The sequence below is a fragment of the Ostrea edulis genome, chromosome 8, assembly GCF_947568905.1.
Source record: "Ostrea edulis chromosome 8, xbOstEdul1.1, whole genome shotgun sequence".
Taxonomy (NCBI): Eukaryota; Metazoa; Mollusca; class Bivalvia; order Ostreida; family Ostreidae; genus Ostrea; species Ostrea edulis.
The window spans coordinates 28,478,890-28,504,472 of NC_079171.1; the positions used below are offsets into that span (position 1 = coordinate 28,478,890).

The following is a 25,583-nucleotide window of genomic DNA, read 5'->3' on the forward strand; positions in this document are numbered from 1 at the left end:
GATGTTACTATAATGTTTAATCTCTATATCGTTTTATGTAAATGTCTATGAATCTCTATAACGTGGTGTGTGGAGATGTCTATATAAATCTCTATAACGTGGTATGTGGAGATGTCTCTATAAATCTCTATAACGTGGTATGTGGAGATGTCTCTATAAATCTCTATAACGTGGTACGTGATGTCTCTATAAATCTGTATAACGTGGTATGTGGAGATGTTTCTATAAATCTCTATAACGTGGCGTGTAGATGTTTCTATAAATCTCTATAACGTGGTATGTGGATTTCTCTATAAATCTCTATAACGTGGTATGTGGAGATGTCTCTATAAATCTCTATAACGTGATATGTAAATGTGGAGATGTTTCTGTAAATCTCTATAACGTGATATGTGGAGATGTCTCTATAAATATCAATAACGTGGAATGTGGAGATGTCTCTATAAATATCTATAACGTGATATGTAAATGTGGAGATGTCTCTGTAAATCTCTATAACGTGGTATGTCGAGATGTCTGTATAAATCTCTACAGCGTGGTGTGTGGAGATGTCTCTATAAATCTCTATAACGTGGTGTGTGGAGATGTCTCTATAAATCTCTATATCGTGGTGTGTGGACATGTCTCTATAACCTGGTATATATATATGCCTCTATAAAACGTTAGACATGTACAGCTGAACTACATCAAGGCGTCATGTTTGTTTGTTTTATATGCAATGACTACCATTACTCGACAAAGAAAACATTAGTCTCATCTAAAATCATAGAGAGAGGGAATACCACCAAGTCACGTGATGATCACGCTGGCCATTAAACTTATAGTACCCCGTTATGATGATGCTTATTGTCTGAACTACAATATGTTATTTCTACCTCAAACACGCGAGAGAAACCCAGCCAGCTACAAATTGTCGTACAGATCAAGAGGTACTTTATATTCCAAAAGCATTAGTCAGCTGAAAACTTCTAAACACATGTCTGTCCATTGTTACTGTCAAACAAAATGAAAGTTGACAAACGTCTGCCATTCCTCGTCTAAGCTGATGAACGTCATGAGGAACAGCTGCCGTGTCTTATACTGTCTCTGTAAATGGACTATGACAGGGCCGATTGAATTGGAATTATTTGTATATCGTTATCATTTTCGCAAATGATCGTAAACGTTTCGGGGAATTGATTTTCTGTCCATCATTTTTGAATTTAGAAGTATCTACGTGATTTGGTGGCGCCAGTGTTTGACTCCATAGAGATGACCATGGAGGGGAATCTCCCAGAAAGGTATTTATTGCACAGGAAGTTCGTCAGTTTCTGTTCCCTATCGAAATGAAACTGACATACAAATCTTTTAATACCAAGAGTCCAGTTACACACAATCAAAAATACTGGAAATACCCCGGTAATTTTACAAAATTGTCACTTTAATAAACAAATGCGAAACTAATGCATCTTCTAAGTGTGTCAACTGCAAAGCATGACAACAGTACATACATCATTTCGTGTGTTGGCGGAATAATGTTTAAAAAACCAGGCGTATTTCTTATGTGGCACTGATAACGACTCGTATGATCTTTATAACACTCTAGTTTTTACGGAGCATGTCGGGATACCTATAAATCAATACATGTAGTCATTGAATGTGTCTCCATTCCCCATTGCGTGTCTGTCAATATTTAGTGTGGCAGTTTCCGCAATTGTTTGGGGGATATTCTTCCCGTCTCTTGTTACCAGTTCTAAAGTGCTTTTCCTCCGATTGTCCGCCCCGAAAAACGAGGCACGAAATGTCACGGAGTACACCAAAGCAGTACATTGATTCTGTGTAGAGGTATGTCTATAAATCTTGATATATCCCGGACAATATCATGGAGAAAGAGCGCATTGGTAACAGGACATCCTCATAAATTTCTCTGTCCCTCAGCATTTGTCCATATTTAGTAGTGTGGTTATTTGTCATGCAATTCGACATGTATTTTCAGAAACAAGGTTTTTCTCCTACATATCTCAGTGAAGGACCCGCATAATGTGCTCTTGAATTTTTTTTATGTACATGTATAAAATTTTGTTTGTATAACGTGTTCGATTTAAGCTAACTTGAAAATACCTCTTTATTGTTCATATATATAGTTTCTTTCTTATACGTTCAATGAAGTTTTGTACAATTAACGAGGTTCTAACTTTGTAAAATCATATCCCATTTTTTAAATGGATCACTACAGTGAAACCAGCTTATACGCAATCCCCGGGAACACTTATTTTCTTATAGCCGAGATTCGTCATATCGAGATAAGGACATTTCATGTTTTTGCAAAGAAGTATCTTATATCCTAAACGAACTGACACTTAACTGCAATAATCTTGTCAGATTTTTCTCCTTGGAGATCAAAATCGTATGGTGCACACCGCTATATCTTTTTGCTATATTCTTACAACTATTCCATATTCTAGTATTGTATTTTCTATGTCAACTATGCAATTAAAATAGCACCGTCATATGTACAAACCATGACCAAAAATAGATTTGGAGAGCCTATCGGGAATTGCACAGAAAACTTATACGGGTGTTGAATGGGATTATAAGAATGTGGTTATGATGGGCCAATGACGTCTGTTGGAAGAGATGAAAATACTATTCCGATGTTTTCACAACTTCCATGGACTCCGATGAAAATGGAACACTTACAATTTCATAATATGTTAAAAATAATATGTGAACGAAGTTTACATACATGCATACTTTGTATTTTCGACTCGATCACAAAATTGGAAAATATCCTTCAGGGCAAAAACTATCAAACGGTTACTTACTCCTCCTACACACCTGATCCCACTTTTGGTATGTCCATGGGTTCCTGTTTGCCTTTCTCCTAATTTTGTATTTTCTATGCGTGGGCTTTATAGGATTGATCACTGTTTGTTATCTTCACTATTTCATTGTACAGATACTTACGGCAGACCATTCTAAAGCTGGCCTGTAATGTTGGTTACAAGCGAGCAGTGGAATACGCCAAGGGAATGTTTTATCACTGGAAGAACGACGGAATCACGTGAGTAGCGCAATTCCTTTCAACATCTGTACGTACCATACCCAACCTACCCTATTAAGAATACTATATCTTGATACACTGATTTCCTATAGTAAAAACTGTGACACTTTGAATAAGTAAAAACCCTATGATTTAGTAAAAATTCTGATAACTTGATTTATTGTAGTATAAACTCTGACCCTTTCATTTCTCATAGACATTGAATACCTTAAAATAGGTATCGTGACAATTGTTAATGATCAATCTCATTAGAGAAAATACCTTCATGCAAATGTAGTAAAACGTTTAGATTATATCATGCTTTAACTATTGTATAGTATACTAAAGAAAACATTTATACTGTATTCTATTTCAGGACGGTTGCATTTTACACTATATTTGATTTTAGGACTGTGACGTTATACACTAGGTTTCATTTTAGGACTGTGACGTTATACACTAGATTTCATTTTAGGACTGTGACGTTATACACTATATTTCATTTCAGGACTGTGACGTTATACACTAGATTTCATTTTAGGACTATGAAGTACACTAGATTTCATTTTAGGACTGTGACGTTATACACTAGATTTCATTTTAGAACTGTGACGTTATACACTAGATTTCATTTTAGGACTGTGACGTTATACACTAGATTTCATTTTAGGACTGTGACGTACACTAGATTTCAATTTAGGACTGTGACGTTGTACACTAGATTTCATTTTAGGACTGTAAGGTTGTTCACTACGGGTATATTTGTAGGACTCCATAGTGCGATGGTCACGACAAAGTGTGATGGTCTGTGTCAAACCCCGATGGTGTGACACGCCAAAGTGCGATGATCCACTTTCATGCGCCAAAGTGCGATGAGTTATAAACGACACAATGTTTTGGTCAATACTGGTAACAGTATCAACCGTGTATTGTTTCACCAAAATATCAGTGCAAAATCCTTGCACAAAAAGGAAAAGTAATTTCATTACCATTTAGTTGTCGTGTTATCAAACACAAAATTTTCCAACGCGAAATCGTATAGAATGTTTTGCATCATACCATACTCTCAGGAATTTATTACGTGTACATCAAAAGTAATAAATAATCATGAATTAAATAATGTTTGGGCGAAGTAGATAGTTCGACAGCAAACGTACTTTGCCGTTCTCACAATCATCAACAGTGTAAACCTTGCCGTTGCTGTTGTCCATGACAATCTTAATCACTCATACCTTCGCGAAGACGATGACCAGTGCCAGCACTGCAGCAGAAAGAACCTTCGTTGGGGCAAACTGACGTTGTTTTTCTTCGGTATTATTTTGAAAGACGTTAAAAATGACGTCACAAACGTTACTGAACCCCGCACTATCGGACTTTGGCGAGACCATCACACTTTGGAGCGACCATCGCACTTTGACGTAACCATCGCACTTTGGCATAGCCATCGAACTTTGGCGCAGACCATCGCAATTTGGCGTAACCATAGCACTTTGGAGCGACCATCGCACTTTAGAGTCTTACATTTTAGGACTGTGACGTTGTTCGCTATATTTGATTGTGATGTTTTACCCTATATTTGATTGTGACGTTTTACCCTATATTTGATTGTGACGTTTTACCCTATATTTGATCTTTCCGTGGGTACCAACATTTTTGACCCTGTGACCTTGGAGTTTGACCTACTTGTAAAAAACTTTAACCTTGCTAATAACTTTTGAACAGTAAGTGATAGAGCTTTGATATTTCACATGAGTATTCCTTGAGTATTCTTTGTGACAAGACCTTTCGTGGGTACCAACATTTTTTAACTTGTGACCTTGACCTTGGGGTTTGACCTCCTTTTTGAAAATTTTAACCTTGCTTTTGAACAGTAAAAGATAGAGCTTTGATATTTCACATGAGTATTCCTTGTGACCAAGACCTTTCCGTTGGTACTAAACCTTTAGACCTTGACATTTGACCTACTTTTAAAAAAAAATGACATTGGTCATAACTTCTAAATGGTAAATATTAGAGCTTTCATATTGTACATGAGCATTTCTTTTGACAAGATCTTTCTACTGGTACCAAGATATTTGTCCTTGTTACCTTGGCCATCTTCGGAATTGGCCATTAGGGGGGGGGGGACATTTGTGTTTCACAAACACATCTTTGTTGGGTTTTTTTTGGCATCTATAACAAAAGTTTGAGGTCAATTTTAAAATTAAACTCGCACATTTCTCTGATGTATGTGATGATTTCGCTTTCAGGTTGCCCAGTGATTTTGCCTCTATGATCTACACAGTGGGGGTCAGTGAGGGAGGGATGGAGGAGTGGGACTACGTATGGAACAGGTCGCTGTCCACTAACGTGGCCGTGGAAAGGGAGATGCTGATGCAGGCCCTGGGGCAGTCCCAGAAACCATGGCTACTCTGGAGGTGATGATTCTCTCTGTCTCTTTCTCTCTTTCTTTCTTTCTCTCTCTCCGGCTTATATTGACCCTATTCGACACACTATGCCACGATAAACAACCCTTATCGCTACGGTCCTCAACACCATGTATCCGTCATACTTTGTGGTGATTCATTTGAAGCTGATGACCTCTTCACAAGGGATACAAATTCTCGGCCGAGGGCGTAAATCAACATAGAAACAATCTAGTACGCAATCGACTGGTTAAAATACGACTAAATCTCCCACTGAAAATGGTATTTTGATGAAGTCAGTCAAATGGAATCACCAGTACCGATATCTTATTGATGTTGGTTGTGTATTGTTTAACGTCCCATTCGAGCATCTTTCACTCATATGGAGACGTCACCATTGCCGGTGAAGGGCTGCAAAATTTAGGCCTATGTTCGGCGCCTAAGAACTTTGAGCAGGGAGGGATCTTTATCTTGCCACACCCGGATTTTGCTGTATCATACAAAGGACCGCCCCATATAGTCGCCTCTTACGACAAGCAAAGGGATTCTGAGGACCTATTCTAACGCGGATACCCACGGGAAGATATCTTAGTGAAACTTAATGATAGAGAATCGCTAGTCCTAATGATTTATTGTTACTTTACAGCAGTTTGATTTACGTTCCGTGGATAATTTTCACTCGTATTATCAGCAAATGTCGTGGGAGAAAGTTACAAGAAGATATCAGAATTGGGAATTCTCTGAACCGGTCGTTGTAACTCATAGGTAGAGCCTTCGCTTCGTAACCGACATGTCTTGAGTTCGAGCCGCGCTCGTTTCATGACCGCGTCAAACATAAGACGTTTAACAAATAGTGATTGCTCCTTCGCCAAAAGCTCGGCATTTAGAATTGACAATCACGGGTCTTTCGGATATGACCTTAAAAACGGAGGTCCAGTGTCACGGCAGGTGTTGACACGTTAAAAACCCCTCACTGCTACGGTCCTGAGCGCTACGCATATGTCTAGATTTACAGCTGGTGACGTCTCAATATGAGTGGGAAAAAAATTGACGGAACGTAAAACAATCAATCAATGTAAGCACTGAACCACGTGACCGATCAATGTAGGCGGTCAAGTTAGACCTTGATCATTGACCTTTCCAATTTTAATTTTCAAATAAAGAATTATCTGCAAATTCTGTTCACGTCAAACATATTACAAACTTAACTTTCCAAGAGATTTGTCATGCAAGTGATGCTACAGTGTATTATCTGATTTCTTTATAGATACGCCAATTGGATCTTTGATCCAAGCAAAATAAGGAGGCAGGACGTTAGATTGGTTATTAGCTACCTGTCGAAGCGCCCCCTGGGGAGGATGATCTCTCTACATCTCTTGATGACGAAATGGGACAGATTAAATGAACAGTAAGTCCCCGCATGCTGCCATGAAAACTGTCACAGTGAACTAGCGATATCTAGAGGTCGCTTTCATCTGATTGCAAGCTTTACCAGATGGCGCTACTCAAGCTTCGCTTTTATCTCAGTTTTCGTCTCTGAGGCAGTCCACTGTAAAATTTTAAAAACAAAACCGCGTAGGAATGAAAAATGATACTTTAAATATCTTAGTACATCAAGCACATATGTATTTTTACAGGGAAATTAAAGAGTTTGCATGATAGTTGTAATGTCCCCGTTAAATGAACAATCATTACAGACCTTTCATTTAAGTGTCTTATAAGATTCTTGTAAAATTGTCTATAGGAGAGGGGAAAGTGAAATTTGGTAGACAACTTGATATTTGGATAAAATTGGGAAAATAAATTATCAGCAATATTCATATCATCAAATTGTGATACATTGCACATTAATCAAAAGTGAATTTTTCTAACAATTTTTTTTATTATTACAGATTTGGATTTGACAATTTTTTACTGAGGGAAACAATATCGGAAGTGACACAGTTTGTTAATTCGGAGTTTGAATATAAACAGGTTGGAGTCTTTTCAGTTTGAGTTTTCATTCACCTCAAATCTACTTTTAATATGAAGTACGATCTTTTGATTTTTATACACAAATGTCTGATTTTTCGTTGTGTTTGTACGTCTGCGTTTGAAGAGATTTTGAGGCTAGCATCTGCTTAGTGATCCATATATTGGAAATGCAATTGTTTTGATATTTTATGCTTGGATATTTTGGGAAGGGGGTTCCTTTTTTATGAATAGATGTTGATCGAGCTTGAAAGCTCATGTTTCACACGTGTATTGCTTTTGACAAGATCTTTCTTTTGGTATCCCTTTGGACCAAATTCTGATCTTGTGACCTTCACCTTGAAGCTCGGCCTACTTTTAAGAAACATTAGCCTAGATCATAAATTATGAATGGTTAGTGATAAGGCCTTCATATTTCACATTTCTTTTGACAAGATATTTCTTTATTTCTTTTGAAAAGACAATTTTTTGAGATATTAAATTATTTTATCTCATGACCTTGACATCGAAGTTTGACCTACTTTTGAAAATCTTTAACCTTGGTCATAACTTTTGAATAATTAGTGATAGAACTTTCATATTTCACATGTATATTCCTTTTGATTAAAAATGTATTTTAGTACCAAAGGTTTTGACCTCACGACCTTGGAGTTTGACTTACTTTTGGCAAACTTTACCCTCAGACAGAACTTTTGAATTGTTACAGATAAGGTTTTCATAATTCACAAGTGTACTCCTTGTGACAAGACCTTTCTATAGGTTCCATAATTACTTTGCTTCCATACGCGGGCATCGCTGTTTTACAAACACAACTTGTTTAGGAAGGTGCATGATTTGCTTTTCGTTTCTTTTCTTTTAACTCTTAAAATAATATCATTGAAATCCTTTAAATCAGATATTTTATCATAAAAGCTAAATGAATGAGGAGGAGTAAACAATTAACTCTCAACTCTTGATAATTCAGCAGATAGTACATGAAAGATTTACAATTTAGTTAATATTATTACCATTCCATCTCTATTCAGTAGGTTGTACATCAAATAGATCATGTTTCCATATCTTTCTAATTCAGTAGTTTGTACGTGAAAATAGTCATATCGTGTCATGAATTTTTATAAATGTTTTGCAGTTAAGAACTCTATTTAAAGACCATCCCCCCAAAGTGGCGAAAAAAGAGACACAGAACTCCTTAGCCCTCATCAGGTAACGCGTGTACGCACTGTTCGTTTTCATTCATCTTCCAAGAATTACAGGGACATTCTACTCCAAGTCAAATAATAATAGAAGAGCAGGGGTTTTTTTTACTGGTGTTTTTCTGTGTGTGTGTGTGTGTGTGTGTGTGTGTGTGTGTGTGTGTACATAACGGTACATCAGATATGCATTAATATTATATCTAGAGAAACAAAAACAAAAAGCAAAAAAAGAGAAACAAAACATAAGCTGAAGGTATGTGGGATTTGAGAGAGAGAGAGAGAGAGAGAGAGAGAGAGAGAGAGAGAGAGAGAGAGAGAAGGTTCCATGGGCATCAAATTTTTCCCCCTTTACCATTTTTATACGAAATAAATTTTTGTGTTTCATAGAAAAATTTCTTTTGTGATATTGCAGCACGCACACTAGAAGAACAATTAATAATTCAATTTAATGAGCGATTTTCAGTGAACTTTTGCTTAACAATATACATGCAGATCTACATGTACATAAGATGTTTTCTGCACGAGATACCTACTAAATAAAACCTGCGCATTTTTCAGAGCCAACATCAACTGGATGGATGAAAATTACGACGTCATCACTGACTGGTTACGTGATCACGTGGTTGGTATGTTATGATAATTGATGCTTAGGAATTGACAAGACCAAAGTTTTCCAAATGTTCCACGTGATTAGAATTCATGCCACTGACGTGATTTTAAAAAAAAAAGATTTTTCACAAACTTCAACTTGGATACGAAATAAAATGAATTATACAACATTTGAATTCCTACGGAAACAGAAATTATCGGATAGAGTGTTCCATTTTCATTCGGCGAATAGGTACCAAGATGTGTTCAACTGGAAAAAGCAGGGGCGGAACGTTGGAAAGTGTAACTAAAAATTAACAGACTCAAATGTCATGTATATAGTGGTTTCTTCATTAAGATATTTTGTTTACATTTAGTTTGTGAATATTTTGTACAGAATGTTGGGTGTTATAATCGTTGTGATGTAATGGTACCAGCATAACTTACAATTTGAAAATTGTACATTCAAAATAAATTGATACCTACATTCAATGTTAGATGACGTATACAATCAATGTTTAATGACGCAAACATTTCATTTAAATTGACACGTACATACAATGATAATTGACGCCTAAATTTCATGTTAAACGACGCGTACATTCAATGTTAAATGACGCGTACACTCAATGTTAAACGACGCGTACATTGTATTTTAAATGACACATGCATTCGGTGTTTAATGACGCGTGCATTCGATGTTAAATGACGCATACATTCAATGTTAAACGACGCCTACATTCTATTTTAAATGACACATCTATTCGATGTTTAATGACTCGTACATTCAATGTTAAATGATGCATACATTTGATGTTAAATGACGCGTACATTCGATGTTAATTGATTCATACATTCAATGTTAAACGATGCATTCATTCAATGTTAAATGATGCATACATTCGATGTTAAATGACGCGTACATTCGATGTTAAATGATGCATACATTCGATGTTAAACAATGCATACATTCGATGTTAAACGATGCATACATTCGATGTTAAACGATGCATACATTCAATGTTAAATGGCACATACAAAAATGTACGTTAAATGACGCCCATATTCAATGTCAGCGTTATTTAAATTTAACGACGCCTACATTTTATGTAAAAACGTACATTTGATGTTAACTGACGCGTACAATCAATGTTAAATGACGCCCATATCCAATGTCAGCGGTCGTTGAATACTAAATGACGTCTACATTTAAATTCATTTGAGTTCTGAGATAATCTACGAATGATAATGCAGGGTCACGTGTCCTACAATGTTGTATTCTTCTACATCTATTAAATACAACCATTTACTCCAAAAAGTTGTGAGTTTTGTTTGCTAAATAAACTTGTTATGTACAAATAATCAGTGAAACTGTATATTGAAATAAATTGTAATTTTTCTGGGTTTTTTGTTTTTGTTTTCAAGTTTACATCCCTTACATTCATTTAGGACCCAGTTGCACGACGGTTAGTTAACATTATTTAATAGACAGTTAACATCCTACTAACTTTTGCATATATATATATATATATATATATATATATATATATATACCGTTAACTATCTGTTAAACTTCATTAATTTTCATGCAACTGAGCCCTGGTGTTTTGTGGTAATTAGTAACTGTTTAAATTGGAAAATAAAATAGGTAGTGCCCAATATAGTGAGTACTGTACACTATTTCTTGCGATAAAATCTTAACAAGAGTTCCGCAAGACGAGCCACATCCAATGAGTGTCTACTAACGTTTTTTTATGAAGGTCGTTCCCAAACTCAACAGGTTCTTCCTCTCTTGATAACAAAGCTACATGAAAAGGTGAAGATAACGAACAGTGATCAATCTCATAACTTCTATAAAGAACACAAAATTAAGAGGTGGCCAAACACGGACTCCTGGATATACAAGAGGTGCGATCGGGTGCCTAGGAGGAGTAAGCATCCCCTGTTGACCGGTCACACCCGCCGTAAGCCCTATATCTTGATCAGGTAAACACAGTAATCCGTAGTCAAAATCAGTGTGATAAGAACGGCCTAACAATCGGTATGAAACACGTCAAACACCTTTGACCCAATGACAGGTTGTATTGGCAAACTAGATCGTTATAACGACCATCGACTTCGCGAAATGCTGACTTTAAACAAGACTGTTTTAAAAAACCCTGTAACATCAACTTGGTTGTCAGTAGCCTGCCTTAATTTTTAAAAAAACCTGATCACACGCAGAACAAGCTCTTGTGTATCAAATCAGTTGAGGGACATTAACGCCATATGCAGATGATAATGGAATATTGCTAGATAAATATGAGAAATTGACGATGGAAAAGCCGAAATCATCCAGTTTGTCATAAAGTTGACAGTTTGCCGTTAGCATGAAAGGTAAAGATAACAGTCATCAATCTCATAACTCCTACAAGGAATACAAAATAAAGAGTTGGACAAACACGGACCCCTGACATAATATGGGAAGTTGATGATGGAGAAGCTGCAATCAACCCGTTTGTTATGAAGTTGAATGGTTAGTTTGCCGTTAATATTCATTTTCAATAAGATATCTAAGTACGATGCAGATGTGGGTGATCCTGTTGTGTCTTTTATCTCGAGTTCACTGGAATATATCGAATTGACACATGAATAAAAAAATTGTCATTGTTAATAGATAAAACGTCGTCGATTTATCTAAATGTCGAGTTGAAAGTCACACCTAGAGATTTTTTCTTCTACTTGTATGTAGAAGCTTTTGAATAAATTCTTGTCTCATAAGAGTATACAAATAGGTCAGCTAACAAAGGAGCACAATTCGTGCCCATGGGAATTCCAACATACTGTTGGAAATCCAGATCACTAAAGACTACGAATGTATTATCATTGAAAATTCGGCTCGCAAGTATTCAAAATCGGCCCGATAATGCTGCCTCCAGCTGGAGGCGGCGAATTTCCAGTTTACGTAATGGCGCCGGTTCTGACGTTTTCCTGGCACTGTAAATATCAAAATCATAAAAAAGCGAGGAAAACCTCAGGTATGTCGGACTACATCTGACCCAACGACAGGTTGTATTCATTTGACAAACAAAGGAGTTATTTTTGAATGATCGATCGCTAGATATGAATATTTCCTTTTCCCATTTTTGTTGGAGAAGCAACTGTTTATTATGTCCATTCAATTTATCGTGAGGAATGGTCCTACAGTGTATAAAGTATTGAAAAGTCATACGTTTTGATGTTGATTTGAGAAAATTTTTGTTGTTATTTCAAATTTACTAGTTCTTTAAAATCTTTTAGAATCCACATTTGATTTACACCACATCTGGCCTATGTAGTGGTACAGTACGTTGGACGTTTCGCTATCACATGAAAGGCGATGATAACGAACAGTGATCAATCTCATAACTCCTATAAGCAATACAAAGTAGATAGTTGGGCAAACCTGGACCCCTGGACATACCAGGGTGGGATCAGGTGTCTAGGAGGGTAAGCATCCCCTGATCCGTGTTTGCCCAATTTTCTATCTTGTATTTGTTATAGAAGTTATGAGACTGATCACTATTCGTTTTCTTCGCCTTTCATCAGACAACTGCTTTTTTGCATAAAAATGGCACTTAACATATTCATATCTTGCGAGCAGTCATCTAAAACATTACTTCGTTAAACTCCACTCTAAATACACACAACTTTTCTTCTAACGTTGATATAAAATAGGGGCGGATCCAGGAATTGCGGTTAGGGGGCCCAACTCTATGAGGCAAGGGAGTTTGGGGGCCGCCCTGAGCTCCCCCCCCCCCCCCCCCCCCCCCCGTGGGTTCAGGGCAAAGCCCCCGGAAGCACATTTGGACTTTACAGATTTTATAGGGCTTCAGATATGTCTCCTATATAGTGATATTTACTATTTTCTGTGACATTCGATAGAGGGAAATCAATAAAATGACGCAAATTTTAATGGTTTTTGGAAAAGTTAAGTTCTCCCAATAAAAGTAATTCAGTAAATCAAAAGATTTTGTCATTTTATTGCGCTGAGAGTGGAAGAAATCATTGCTCCTTTTATCGTTTATATTTTTCTAAACAAGACACCACGATTTACCTTAAATTTGAATTTTTGTAAGGGGGGGGGGGGGGGGGGGGGGGTCGGCTGCGCCACCTTAAATCCGCCACTGTAAAAGACGTTATCTATGTAATATAAAATATTCCAACAATTTCTTGGAATTTACATGGGCACAATTTGTGTTCCTTTGATTGCTGCCCTGTTTTGTATTCTTATGATGTAGAATTTATTCATAACTTCTATACGAGAAGAGAAAATATCTTGTTGTGTCCTCATATATGAACATAGACGTTAATGGCAATCTAACAACTCAACTCTGTGAAAAACAGGATAACTCAGCTTTTTCACAATGAACTTCACAAAATTTAGAAATTCATTTCAAAATTAAGGATTATCTCCCTCATGCATAGCTCTTATCCTTGGACGAATTTGGCTCCACTTGTTTGGCACGCTGTTTTTGGCTATATTTAGATCTAAAACTTCATAGTTATTTCGGATTTCAAACATTTCGGTTGAGCATCACTGAAGAGACATTGTAATGATTCCGGATATTTGAGGTACGACCATGCGGAGTTCTCAATTAGTCACTTTCCATCACGTGATCTAATTTGTGTATAAATACCGAGACTCCGCAGTTGTCTGTGTCATTCTGATAGAAGACCCAGCCAAGTTGAGAGGACGAGATTATGTGTACTAATAAAGTATTCAAAGTAAACAATTCCTCGCCTGTTCTTACAGTTAGAGAGTGAATTTGGAAGGCCATCAGAAGTCTGGCCTGCCACGAAGAGGTTGACCTCCAGTAAAGAGGCTAGCCATAGTTTGTTTTCTTTGGTGTCGTCCGCATTGGCTGAACAGACCGTCGTCCAGGCCGTTGTACTCATTGTCCGTCCTGAATAAGGCATCCTACAATGAGTGCAGCGGTTGAAGGGCTACCACATATACTGTCCGTCCTGAATAAGGCGTCCTACAGTATATGGGGTAATCCGAGGGCGACTGGGCTCTAGATCTACATTTTGTCAAGTTAGCACTACCAGTTTATCGTTGCTTGCCTCTGATTGATATAGTGATTCTCTGTTTGATGATAATTAACCTAGATAAGGTTAGGACATATTTGTATATTTTGGCAGTCCACTAAAATCATACCAATTAGTTTAAATTAGTTATTGTTGAATACCCCAAACCCTGGAATTGACCAGGTACGATCCCAGAAGTTAACGTTAATACGTTACAACATTACTTGTCGAAATGCGCATCTGGTGCATCAAAATTGGTACCGTATAAGTTTTACATGCATGTATTTATGTAGCACTATTCCATTATCACCTACATACGGTATTTTTAATATCTCTCAATTGATTCAATACTTGAAAGCATGGTCAGCGTATGATCACTTTTTAAATCGAGGCAGGCTACTGACAAATAAGTTTAGTCACAGGGGTTTGAACAGCCTTCTTTAAAGTCAACATTTCGAAAATTCTATGTTCGTTATAATACAGCTTGTCATTAGATCAAAAACCGTCTGATGTGTCAAGCCCCTCTTTTAAAACCAGATTTCCACTACGGTTTACCTGAATGAGATAGATGACTCGCGATGGATGTGACTGGTCAACAGAGGATGCTTATTCCTATAGGCATTCTATTAATACTAGTCGGTTTACGCTTGCGGTCAGTTTTGTCCTACATAGTGCGTTGTTCTTGAAAGGCTTCACGTCTGCCAGACATAAAAATGTTTGACCAGAAAAAACAATCCCCAATCGGCTCCACTCGCATGTAGTTTGTCTTTGGTTTACGGTAGCTCATTACACTAAAATGTTATTCAAACGCTCGTTAAAACACCTTATATGAAATATCATTTCACCATCAAAAGAGTGATACAAGCTCTCGGTTATATTATATTTGCATTCTTGTGATTTTTTTCTGGAATGATAAAACGGGTGTTTTGTTTGCAGAGTCCAAAAAACATGTCAGTTAGATTTATTAAACAAACATATTTCAAAAACACATATTGGAATGAAATGACTAAAATTCAGATTTATCGCTATATTTTGGAATCATTAAAAAAAAAAATTTTATCCATAGATTCAAAGATATCAATAATTTACCTTTTCCACTTTCATAGATGTTTTCTAGAAAATTATCACGTCTATCCGATCCTTTTCTGCATATTTTATTACATATTCATATCATGCACCAAAACACAGCGAAATTTTGACTCTAAAATCTATTTGTAAACAAAACACCTGTTCAATAATTCCGGGGGGAAATCACACACAAGAGGCCCATGGGCCTAGAATCGCTTTTCTGATACATTGTAGAACAGGCAAAAATTCTTACTAACCAAGATTCATCAATTAACAAAGTTTGATGATGTTAAGTCAAATAGTACCTGAAAATTTAAATGTAACTGTCCAAAAGTGGGTCACGGTGACCTACTTTAGGTCCACACACTGAAGACTCAAGATGCATCAACTGACAAGTCAAATAGTATTCAAATATAGCCGTCAAATTCCAAAAGAATGCCACAGTGACCTACTTTTTGGTCGACACACTCTGAAGACTCAAGCCCCATCAACTGACAAAGTTTGATGATTGTAAGTAAAATAGTATCTGAAATATTCAAATATAGCTGTCAAAATCCAAAAATAGGTCACGGTGACCTATTTTTTGGTCGACACACTCTGAAGACTCAAGACCCATCAACTGTTAAAGTTTGATAATTGTAAGTCAAATAGTATCTTAAATATTAAAATATAGCCGTCAAATTCCAAAAGTAGGTCACGGTGACCTACTTTTTGGTCAACAAACTATGAAAACTCAAGATGCATCAACTGACAAAGTTTGATGATCCTAGCTTTCATAGTGTCCAAAATATGCATCTAAAATTGAAAATGACCTACCTTTGAGACAACATATTAGGTCCTAAGATGCATCAACTGACAAAATTTGATGATCCTAGTCCTTATACTAAGCAAAATATCAAAGTTTTAACAAAACAAAAGTTATGGTCAACTTTGAAGTGACCTTGAGACCACACCCTTTGCCCCAGGATGATGCCTTGAACAATTTTTTATCTCATCCTTAAGCATAAGTTTGGTGATAATTTGCCCGATGGTTCTTGAGGAGAAGATTTTTTAGCAACCACTACTTTTATTTGCATTTTCCAAATTATCTCCCCTTGTTAAAGGGTCACAACCCTAGTTTTAGTACAATTGAAAGCCCTTGGGCCAAGGATACCCTGTGACAAATTTGACAAAAATTGGCCAAGGGGTTCTTGAGATATAGCCCTTTTTTCAAAAAAGTTGACGCACACCGCACGCCAGAGATATGGCCATATGATAAGGTCTTAGAGCCTTCGGCTCAGAAGAGCTAAAAATTCATATGCTTGTCTTATTTTTTTTTATGGTACAAGGCGCTTAAAGAATCATTACATAAAATTTAAGTGTATAGAGCCCCCTTAAAACAGATATACAACAATACTGTTGGAACTACATAAAATAGATCGATTTCTCTAAATGCTTTATGACACATATAACACACGAAAAGTTCTCTAGAATGCATGCCATATTTGATTTTTTCCCCATCTACGCTTTACTATATGCTTATTGAAACAAACGTGATAACTGAAAATAAAAGAAGAAAATAACTACTTTCAATTTTCATAAAACAATAGCTACATGTACTTGTCCTCAAGTTCTACACGACCACACGCACGTAATCTGTGTGACGAGATACTACACGACCACACGCACGTAATCTGTGTGACGAGATACTACACGACCACACTCACGTAATCTGTGTGACGAGATACTACACGACCACACTCACGTAGTCTGTGTCTCTGTGTGACGAGATACTACACGACCACACTCACGTAGTCTGTGTGACAAGATACTACACGACCACACTCACGTAATCTGTGTATCTGTGTGACGAGATACTACACGACCACACGCACGTAATCTGTGTGACGAGATACTACACGACCACACGCACGTAATCTGTGTGACGAGATACTACACGACCACACTCACGTAGTCTGTGTCTCTGTGTGACGAGATACTACACGACCACACTCACGTAGTCTGTGTGACAAGATACTACACGACCACACTCACGTAATCTGTGTCTCTGTGTGACGAGATACTACACGACCACTCACGTAATCTGTGTCTCTGTGTGACGAGATACTACACGACCACACTCACGTAGTCTGTGTGACGTAATGAAGTGCTTTTTGATAGTTTGAGGTGATGATTCATCTATTTTAGGAATAGAAATAAATCTATTAATTTCATACCATATAAGGTAAGTTAAGGCCGTCTACGCATTGTAAATTGCAAAGATGTTTATTAAAAGGTAAAAATAACGAACAGTGATCCTCACAACTCCTATAAGCAATTCAAAATAGAGTTTGACAAACACCGATCCCTAACACATCAGTGGTGGGGTCAGGTGCCTAGGAGGAGTAAGCATCCCCTGTCTAATGGTCACACCCGCCGTGAGCTCCATGTCTCTCGATCAGGTAAACAGAGTAATACACAGGTAAAGAGGCATAAACATTCCCACTTTATTTTCTATCGGATACATTTAGTAGAAGTTACTGTTATTGCGTATGATTTAATTTTGATAAAACTCTTTTAGTGTAATTTGATAACTAATTTCATATGATGCGGAGCAATATTGCTGTAGCAACTGAAAAAAAGGGAGCCTAATGAATTTGTGACGTCATTCCTAGGACGCCATGTAGTCATACGACAATCAGAACTCCTCGAATGTCTCACACACTCGACAAAGATCTCTGATGTAATACGATGGCATCCATGAGTGAATTTGATATATTGTCAAGTATGATGTCACAGCCTACTGCACTACGTTATACCTAACAATGCATCATAAACACTCATGGATACCATCGTATTACATCCGAGATCTATGTCGAGTGCGCGAGACATTCGAGGAGTTCCGATTGGTGCAATACGATGGCAACCATGAGAGAATATGCTGCATTGTAATCTATGACGTATGTAACATAGTTCAGTAGGCTATTACGTCATAGTTAACGATGCATCAAATTCTTCATGGATGCCATCGAGGAGTTGCGATTGGTCCATACGATATACAGAATGGCTGATAGTCCAATGACCCAATTAAGTTACATTTTACAAGTGAAATCAAATTATTGCATTACACAGCAGATTTGTTCCTCCTTTTTTTTTTTTTTTTAAAAACGTTAAGTCATTATGGTAAATCTTGAACTTTTCCCCAACTGACTTCCTTTCTACTGACTCGTATCAACCAAGGCATCACTCAACCACAGCTAGCACTAACAATACATAATTACATGTAGTTTTATTGAAAAAAATGTGATGAAATAATTTTTCTGATTTTTTTTTTTTTTAAAGAAAATGCTTTACAATTTTTGTGTGTTTACAAATGGCTCTCTTAATCTTATTCCAATATTGCACTAAAAGTCCTAGGTAAAGATTAAAAATACAACTGTACATCTAAAAATTAGTGTTTGTAACAGAGGTATATTGAATATACGCACATATAATATTGAACAAAACATTTAACAAATCGAAATCTGTAAATACAATGCATGAAAGAACTACAACAGAACAATTAATTTTGTAACAATCGACAGACATGTTTCCAAATGTTAGGTATATTTATCATAAAGCTACAAGATGATAATCAAATATTTTCCTTCAAAACTCTCAATATTTAAGCATTTCACTTTCAAATTGAATCACTGGATGGACGTATTTTACACATGATATCATAAATGTTTTTTACTACATATGCACAACTCAAAATCTAACAAATCCGCAGTAATACAATGTGTGAAACGAGTAGGAGAAAATGAAACTGCATGAACGTAACTCTTTTGTAGCGAAAGGTACATAAGGTGTATTAAAAGACTTGGAAGAAGCTGTGATTCACCGGAAGTTGATTGCTTTAATATGATAATAAGAAAAAAAAGGGACAAAGAAATCTACTGTATACAAATCACAATCAGATTGCATTTCTATACATAGAGGTGTGTCGTTAACTAGTTCTGTATCAATTTCTAGAAAGCAATTTGTATTGGGGAGCATAAATACAGGGGAAAAAAAATAACAGCATCAGATACAATAACACTTCGCAACACTTTTATTTATCAGGATGTTCAGAAAGGATAAAATTTCTCCCAGCCACTTAAGAGTGTTGAAGGCATCTGTGCAGAGCCCCCCACCCCCCATACATGAGACAAATAGAAGTACAAAGAGAACCACAGCTACAATAGATGTATATTAGTACATGCAACATATTTGTAAACACACCTGTTCACAATATCTATCTATCTATCAATAATGCTGGGACGTGGCAAGATATTTGAACTCGGATGACAAACCAAAATACTGTATACCAACTTTTATTCGAAACAACTTTATTTTGCGATTTATTTGTGATGGACCAATTCGCAGCCACTAATTTTCATGACCAAGATAAAAACACTGTACATGGAACATTAATGGTCTGGTCTGCGGAGAGAAATATTCACGATGAAGTGGTTCTTCCGACCTTCATGAAAAATTCTCGCTCGCGAATACAAGTTGATTTACAGTAGAAGGAACTTTTTCTCGTCAATTATCAATATTCGTGCAATCCTGTTTAGCTCTGTGACCTAGGATCAATTCAAAACAACAACTGAAAACTTTCAAGGTTTCAACAAATCCAGACATTTCTGTCACTCGAAGAATACCTGTAATTCTAGCTTCTAAAACTTGAATCTCTATTCCATTCAAAGTCAAAATCCCACAAACACTGGCAACACTACTGCTGACAAACTTTGGCATACAATTGAGCATTAATAAAACAAACCAGTAGGTAAAAATACAACCAATTAAATTTCATCCAAATCTGAAAAAAAAAATTTGGTACAATGGAAAATAACTATATACATGTACCTCTATAAATATACATCTTTATGATATATTGTCTACACAGAGTGGCAGCTCAAATACAAACAAATCTAAAAACAATCTTTACAACCATAAGGACTGGAGAAATTGTGTTTCTAATATCTTGTCTTCCATAACTATTGCTCTCCATAAAGAAAACACCTCTATTACTCAGACATGAGGATCTAGAACCTTGCTCAGACAAAATGAGGCTCCAGAACCAGCTCAGACAAAATGAGGCTCTAGAACCAGCTCAGACAAAATGAGGCTCCAGAACCTGCTCAGACAAAACGAGGCTCCAGAACCTGCTCAGACAAAACGAGGCTCCAGAACCTGCTCAGACAAAATGAGGCTCCAGAAACTACTCGGACAAATGAGGCTCCAAAATCAAACAAACTAATCATCCACAGCATGTTCAAATAGAACAAAAAAAAAACCCAACTGTATGTATGCAAGGTGAAGATAACGAACAGTGATCAATCTCATAACTCCTACAAGCAATACAAAATAGACAGTTGGGCAAACATGTATACTTCTTTTCTCTAATTTAGAACTTGGTGCAGCAGAGCTGATGCTTTGTCTAATGCAACCATGATTCAGCACTTCTTCTGTGAACGATAACGGATAAATAAAGAATATATTTTTAGCACAACTATAAATCAGTGCTCCTGCTTCACCTCCAAAGCCGCTAAAATTTGAATCCTGCTAAACTGAGTAAACATACACTATGTCACCAAACCATATCTTCTCCATATTCCCGACCTCTATTACACATTATTACGATGTGTATAAAACTCTTATCAAAAACCTCTCTATCCAACACAGGTACTGGTCTTTTAGAGGACTGACCCTATTTCCATTTTAGGACCTCTGAATACATATCACTACACAGTCATCCCCCACTGTCAATCCCCTGCTTATGGGAATTTCTGATGTTTGCTATAAACATCCCCCCCCCCCCCTTCACCCTGATAAATTAATTCAATTTCCCTGTATATTCCTCTGTATCTTGATCTAACTTTTCTTTTCTTTTTTGCAAATGAATCACCACTTTGAGATTTGCAAATCATGAAATGTCAGTAACACTACAATGAATATTGAACAAACTTTCCCCGTCGTCATCAAAACACACTGTGAAAAACATAGTTCTTATCAAAAGAAACATTTGTTACAGATTTCATAAATTTTGGCAGTATGTGGATACACCCTGAGAAATATCTAACCTGGCTTACTGTATACAGGAAATAACACCCCCCTCTCCCTGTTTTATTTTCATGCCTTTTGCCCATGTTGCCCCCCCCCCCCCCCATATCTCTCTTAAACACAGCTGTGTCTGGGCAAATTTAAAATGGAGCAAAACCATTAACAGGTGCAGAAAGACAAAAATAACACGGGGAGGAAATAAGCCTGTATACAGTGACTATGAAGAAACTTGACTAGCTTTATTAACTATGAAGAAACTCAACTTACTGAACAATCTAAAAAGAAACCTGGACTGGCTTAATTATCTATAAAGAAATCTGGACTGGCTTAAATATCTAAAAAGAAATCTGGACTGGCTAAATTATCTAAAAAGAAACCTGGACTGGCTTAATTATCTAAAAAGAAACCTGGACTGGCTTAATTATCTATAAAGAAATCTGGACTGGCTTAAATATCTAAAAAGAAATCTGGACTGGCTTAAATAGTTACACAGAAATCTGGACTGACTTTATTATCTACAAGTGTGAACCGGAATAGCTTGCACTAATTTTGAAGAAAGCTCTCCATGTTTTCTATTATCTTTAAAAATATCTTTACTTCATTGAAAAAGGTATATCTACATGTAGGTAACCTTGACCTTGGAAGAAGAATGACCTACATTCCCTTATTTCTGGTCTCTAGAGGTATTTCTTATTTCCCGAGGTGGCAAATTTGTAATACTGGAAAAACGATTGAGCTTTGTGGAAAGATAAAACATTTACCATATAAATGCATTTGTTGTTGATACTTACATCAAGCATCAAACAAGTGCAAACTCACTCTCAGAATAGTTCTCTCCTAATAATACACATTTTCATATTTCGTATAAGAATCATAAATGAAACACTTTCTGACCCCAAAACAGCAGTCACTTTGCAAACCTCAGCTGGAACTGAAAGTAAACATTCTCCAAGGACTTTGCAGGCTAAGTACTGAATTAACCCCGCTATCTGTGTGTCACTTCCACTGCTGCACGGACATTTGAAACACAAGTACTTGCTTTCCTGATTTGGTAAGTATAGTACATATACAGTATATATCCCAGTACTTACTAATAAAATATCACAAACAACAACAAGGGGGACACCAGATAGCACGTTGTACAACACAGCTGATCGTAAAGTACACCAAAAACAAGGAGGATCCACAGATACAAGCTGTCATGTCCTCCCTGGGTCAAAACTTCATAACAAAGATTAAAGAGATCAACCGAGGAAGAAGCCCCTGGGTCGTGGTTCATTGATCGGCATCGTCTGTAGGACCTCATCAAGAAGCTGAAGTGGTCGGTGAAGTTGTACCTCAATCCAACAGGGCGTCTCCTTGATGCTGTGTCGGGGGTAGTCTGGTCCCCAGCCCTTCACAAAGCTCAGACGTAAAATACAGAGTCTTCTCAGGTCATCCACACCGATGCCGGCCGCAGCACTCAGGCCTGGAAGTTAAAAAACAATCACTGTGATGACATCAGAAAAGAGTCACTGTGATGACATCATAAAACAATTAGCGCCCGAGGGTGATAACCCTACTCAGACCTGATAATTTGTGATGTCTCACTGATAAACAGTCCATAATAATTTTATCCTGAAGAATCTGAACGTTTAAAAACTATCACACATTTATTGACTTGTACCATGTATCTTTTTCTTATTTAAAACGTCAACAAATTCGTAATAACTTTCTGCAGAAAATTCTGATAACTTTTCAATAGTATTTGAGGGGTGAAAATAATGTTACCCTCAACCACATACAATATTTTGTTTTACACTCAATGTCATACATTTATTAGATACATGTATAATTATATGCTAAAGAAAGCAAAACATTGAAGTTTGAGAAAGCAGGGTTTGACATTTACTTTTTTGAGCACTAGACCAGTCGGGCTACTTCAAATGAATTTTACTAGACCTGACCTTACATCCACTAGCCCTGACCAACTGTACAGAAAAAAGTGATAGTTTCTCAATATTTAATTATGCTTTGATATGCTTTAATTACTTACTTCTAATGACAAACATTAAGTTTGAACTAATCCTTATTTGATTGTCTCAAAAACATCAGTCTCGTCAATCAATTTGATATGCTTTAATTTTCAAACACATTTTCTGTTTCGTTAAATTCTACTCGGCACGGGAATTCTTTAGGCCATTTAGAATAAAATGATCTCAACCGGTTTTTTTTAAATTTCTATTTCATAAGCCCTGCTTTGTTTCTTCCCAACCTTTTCCTTTTCTTTCTTGGGACACCTTTCCTTGAGGACGAGATGTCGTATTTGAATATAGAGACATTCCCGCACATATGTCAACACCAAAAAAAATGGCTCTTTACGACGTAATTTATTAATTTGATAAACACTTTTTTATATTTAATTCAAATAAACGTTTTTTTTTTAAAATGAATTCAATTTATATTTATTTATCCGAACATACATTAACTTTACACCCATCATCGAGCAGATGTCGTAAAACATCACTTCCGATCACGACTTATGTATTAGAAAAAGAAATAAAGATTATGTCATCACGCGGTTCAAAATTGCTCACAAACTCTTTACAATCTTATTGTTTTAAAGTTTGTTGTTTATTTTTTCAACACGACCAGTCGGACTAGTAAATCGACATTTTACCCGACCGGACCCATCATTCAGTAGACTCGGTCGGTCGGACGTGCCTTAGTGTCAAACCCTGGAAAGTTAAACGAAAGAAAGCTTTCAATTGTGATGTCATAGTAGAATGACGCAAAAACATAACGTCAAACGTATACATTTCATAACGTATTTCAAGACAAAAACATAAACATCAAGTGAAATGCATTAGAATGGAAATATTTTTCTTCTCGATTGTTGTTTGTGACCGTTAACGTTGAAATTTATGATTAACAATCCCGCATATTTTCAATTATATTTAATAGAGCTTTCTCGCTTGTGCCATTAGAAGTTTTCTAAAGGGAGACAACGAATTGTCTCCCTCCACGTGACCAGCCCTCGACCAATGAAATTGACTGTATTATTCTGAAGGATAATAATATAAAACAGTCACTGTGAACACATTAGAAATCTATCATCCAGGTTATGTCAGCAATTTGTGATTCCGATAAAGTCAGAAATCTGTCCCAATAAAGTCAGAAATCTGTCATCCCAATAATGTCAGAAATTAGTCATCCGGATAAAGTCAGAAATCTGTCATCACGATAATGTCAGAAATTAGTCATCCCAATAATGTCAGAAATTAGTCATCCTGATAAAGTCAGAAATCTGTCATCCCAATTATGTCAGAAATTACACATCTCAATAAAGTCAGAAATCTGTCATCCCAATAATGTCAGAAATTACACATCTCAATAAAGTCAGAAATCTGTCATCCGAATCATGTACCATCATGGTTCTTGAGAAGAATGTTGAATTTTGTCACACACATTCTTCCATTAAGGTCCACCAGGCTAATACACTTCATATAGCAGCATACCAGCGTGAAATGTCGCAATTCATAACCTTACGCATTGTCAAAAATAAAAATTTAATTCTGAAATACATAACTATGCATAATATAGTTAACATTTAAGACTGAGCTTTTTGATGTCCTGTTCACGGTTACACACTTACCTACAGCCGGTGCAATCCCACCGACGGACGCCGGACCTGGAACATTTCCTGCTACGGCGGCAGCTTGTGCTGCGGCTGCCGCTTGGGCGGTGGCGGCCTGCTCCTGCATCTGCCTGTGACATTGACGAATGTCAAACACCTGAAAAATGCAGACCCATTTCATCATGTCTAGGTGTTTACAGAATAAGTAACAAACCCACAAACAACATTGTCACCTGAGCAACTGCATGTTCCCAAAGAAGTTTTAAAATTGAATCCTAAAATTTATGGTGTGACTCTCATTTTGGGATCATGGTGTGAATGTGACTCTAAACTACATCAGCATGCTTGCCCTTTAAGAAAAGGGTACACTTTTTCTACTGTTTTGCCCTATTTATCACTGTATTTTCAAAATGTTCACTATATTAGAAGCAGGGTTGTCACTAGGGACTTTTGAAGGTGAGTCTTGGACTCATGGTTTATGAGAAGCTTGAGTCCCATGGAAATTTCATGAATCCTTTATATCAGATCGAAATTTTTCTGCACCCCTATTCAGAATGAACACAAGCTGATACTTTCCTCTGTTTGGTTTATTCTCAAACAATTGC

General features: G+C 36.7%; 2 protein-coding genes across 16 annotated transcripts in view; one reads left to right on the forward strand and one right to left on the reverse strand.

The window, feature by feature from the left end:
* The window catches only part of LOC125662022 (aminopeptidase N-like), a 49,456-nt gene extending 38,877 nt beyond the window's left edge, over positions 1-10,579 (forward strand). The window contains exons 15-21 of the mRNA XM_048894198.2: positions 1,207-1,280; positions 2,939-3,043; positions 5,272-5,439; positions 6,695-6,835; positions 7,320-7,401; positions 8,528-8,601; positions 9,150-10,579. Of these exons, the coding sequence (XP_048750155.2) occupies positions 1,207-1,280; positions 2,939-3,043; positions 5,272-5,439; positions 6,695-6,835; positions 7,320-7,401; positions 8,528-8,601; positions 9,150-9,228 (723 nt within the window). The 3' untranslated portion in view covers positions 9,229-10,579. The remainder of the gene's footprint in view (positions 1-1,206; positions 1,281-2,938; positions 3,044-5,271; positions 5,440-6,694; positions 6,836-7,319; positions 7,402-8,527; positions 8,602-9,149) is intronic.
* Positions 10,580-18,549: 7,970 nt separating this feature from the next.
* Positions 18,550-25,583, reverse strand: part of LOC125661258 (mothers against decapentaplegic homolog 4-like) — a 64,010-nt gene continuing 56,976 nt past the window's right edge. For all 15 annotated transcript variants that reach the window (XM_056147296.1, XM_048893223.2, XM_056147297.1 and 12 more), the window contains 2 exons: positions 24,997-25,135; positions 18,550-22,830 (listed from right to left, as the gene is read on the reverse strand). In XM_056147296.1, the coding sequence (XP_056003271.1) occupies positions 22,607-22,830; positions 24,997-25,135 (363 nt within the window). In that variant the 3' untranslated portion in view covers positions 18,550-22,606. The remainder of the gene's footprint in view (positions 22,831-24,996; positions 25,136-25,583) is intronic.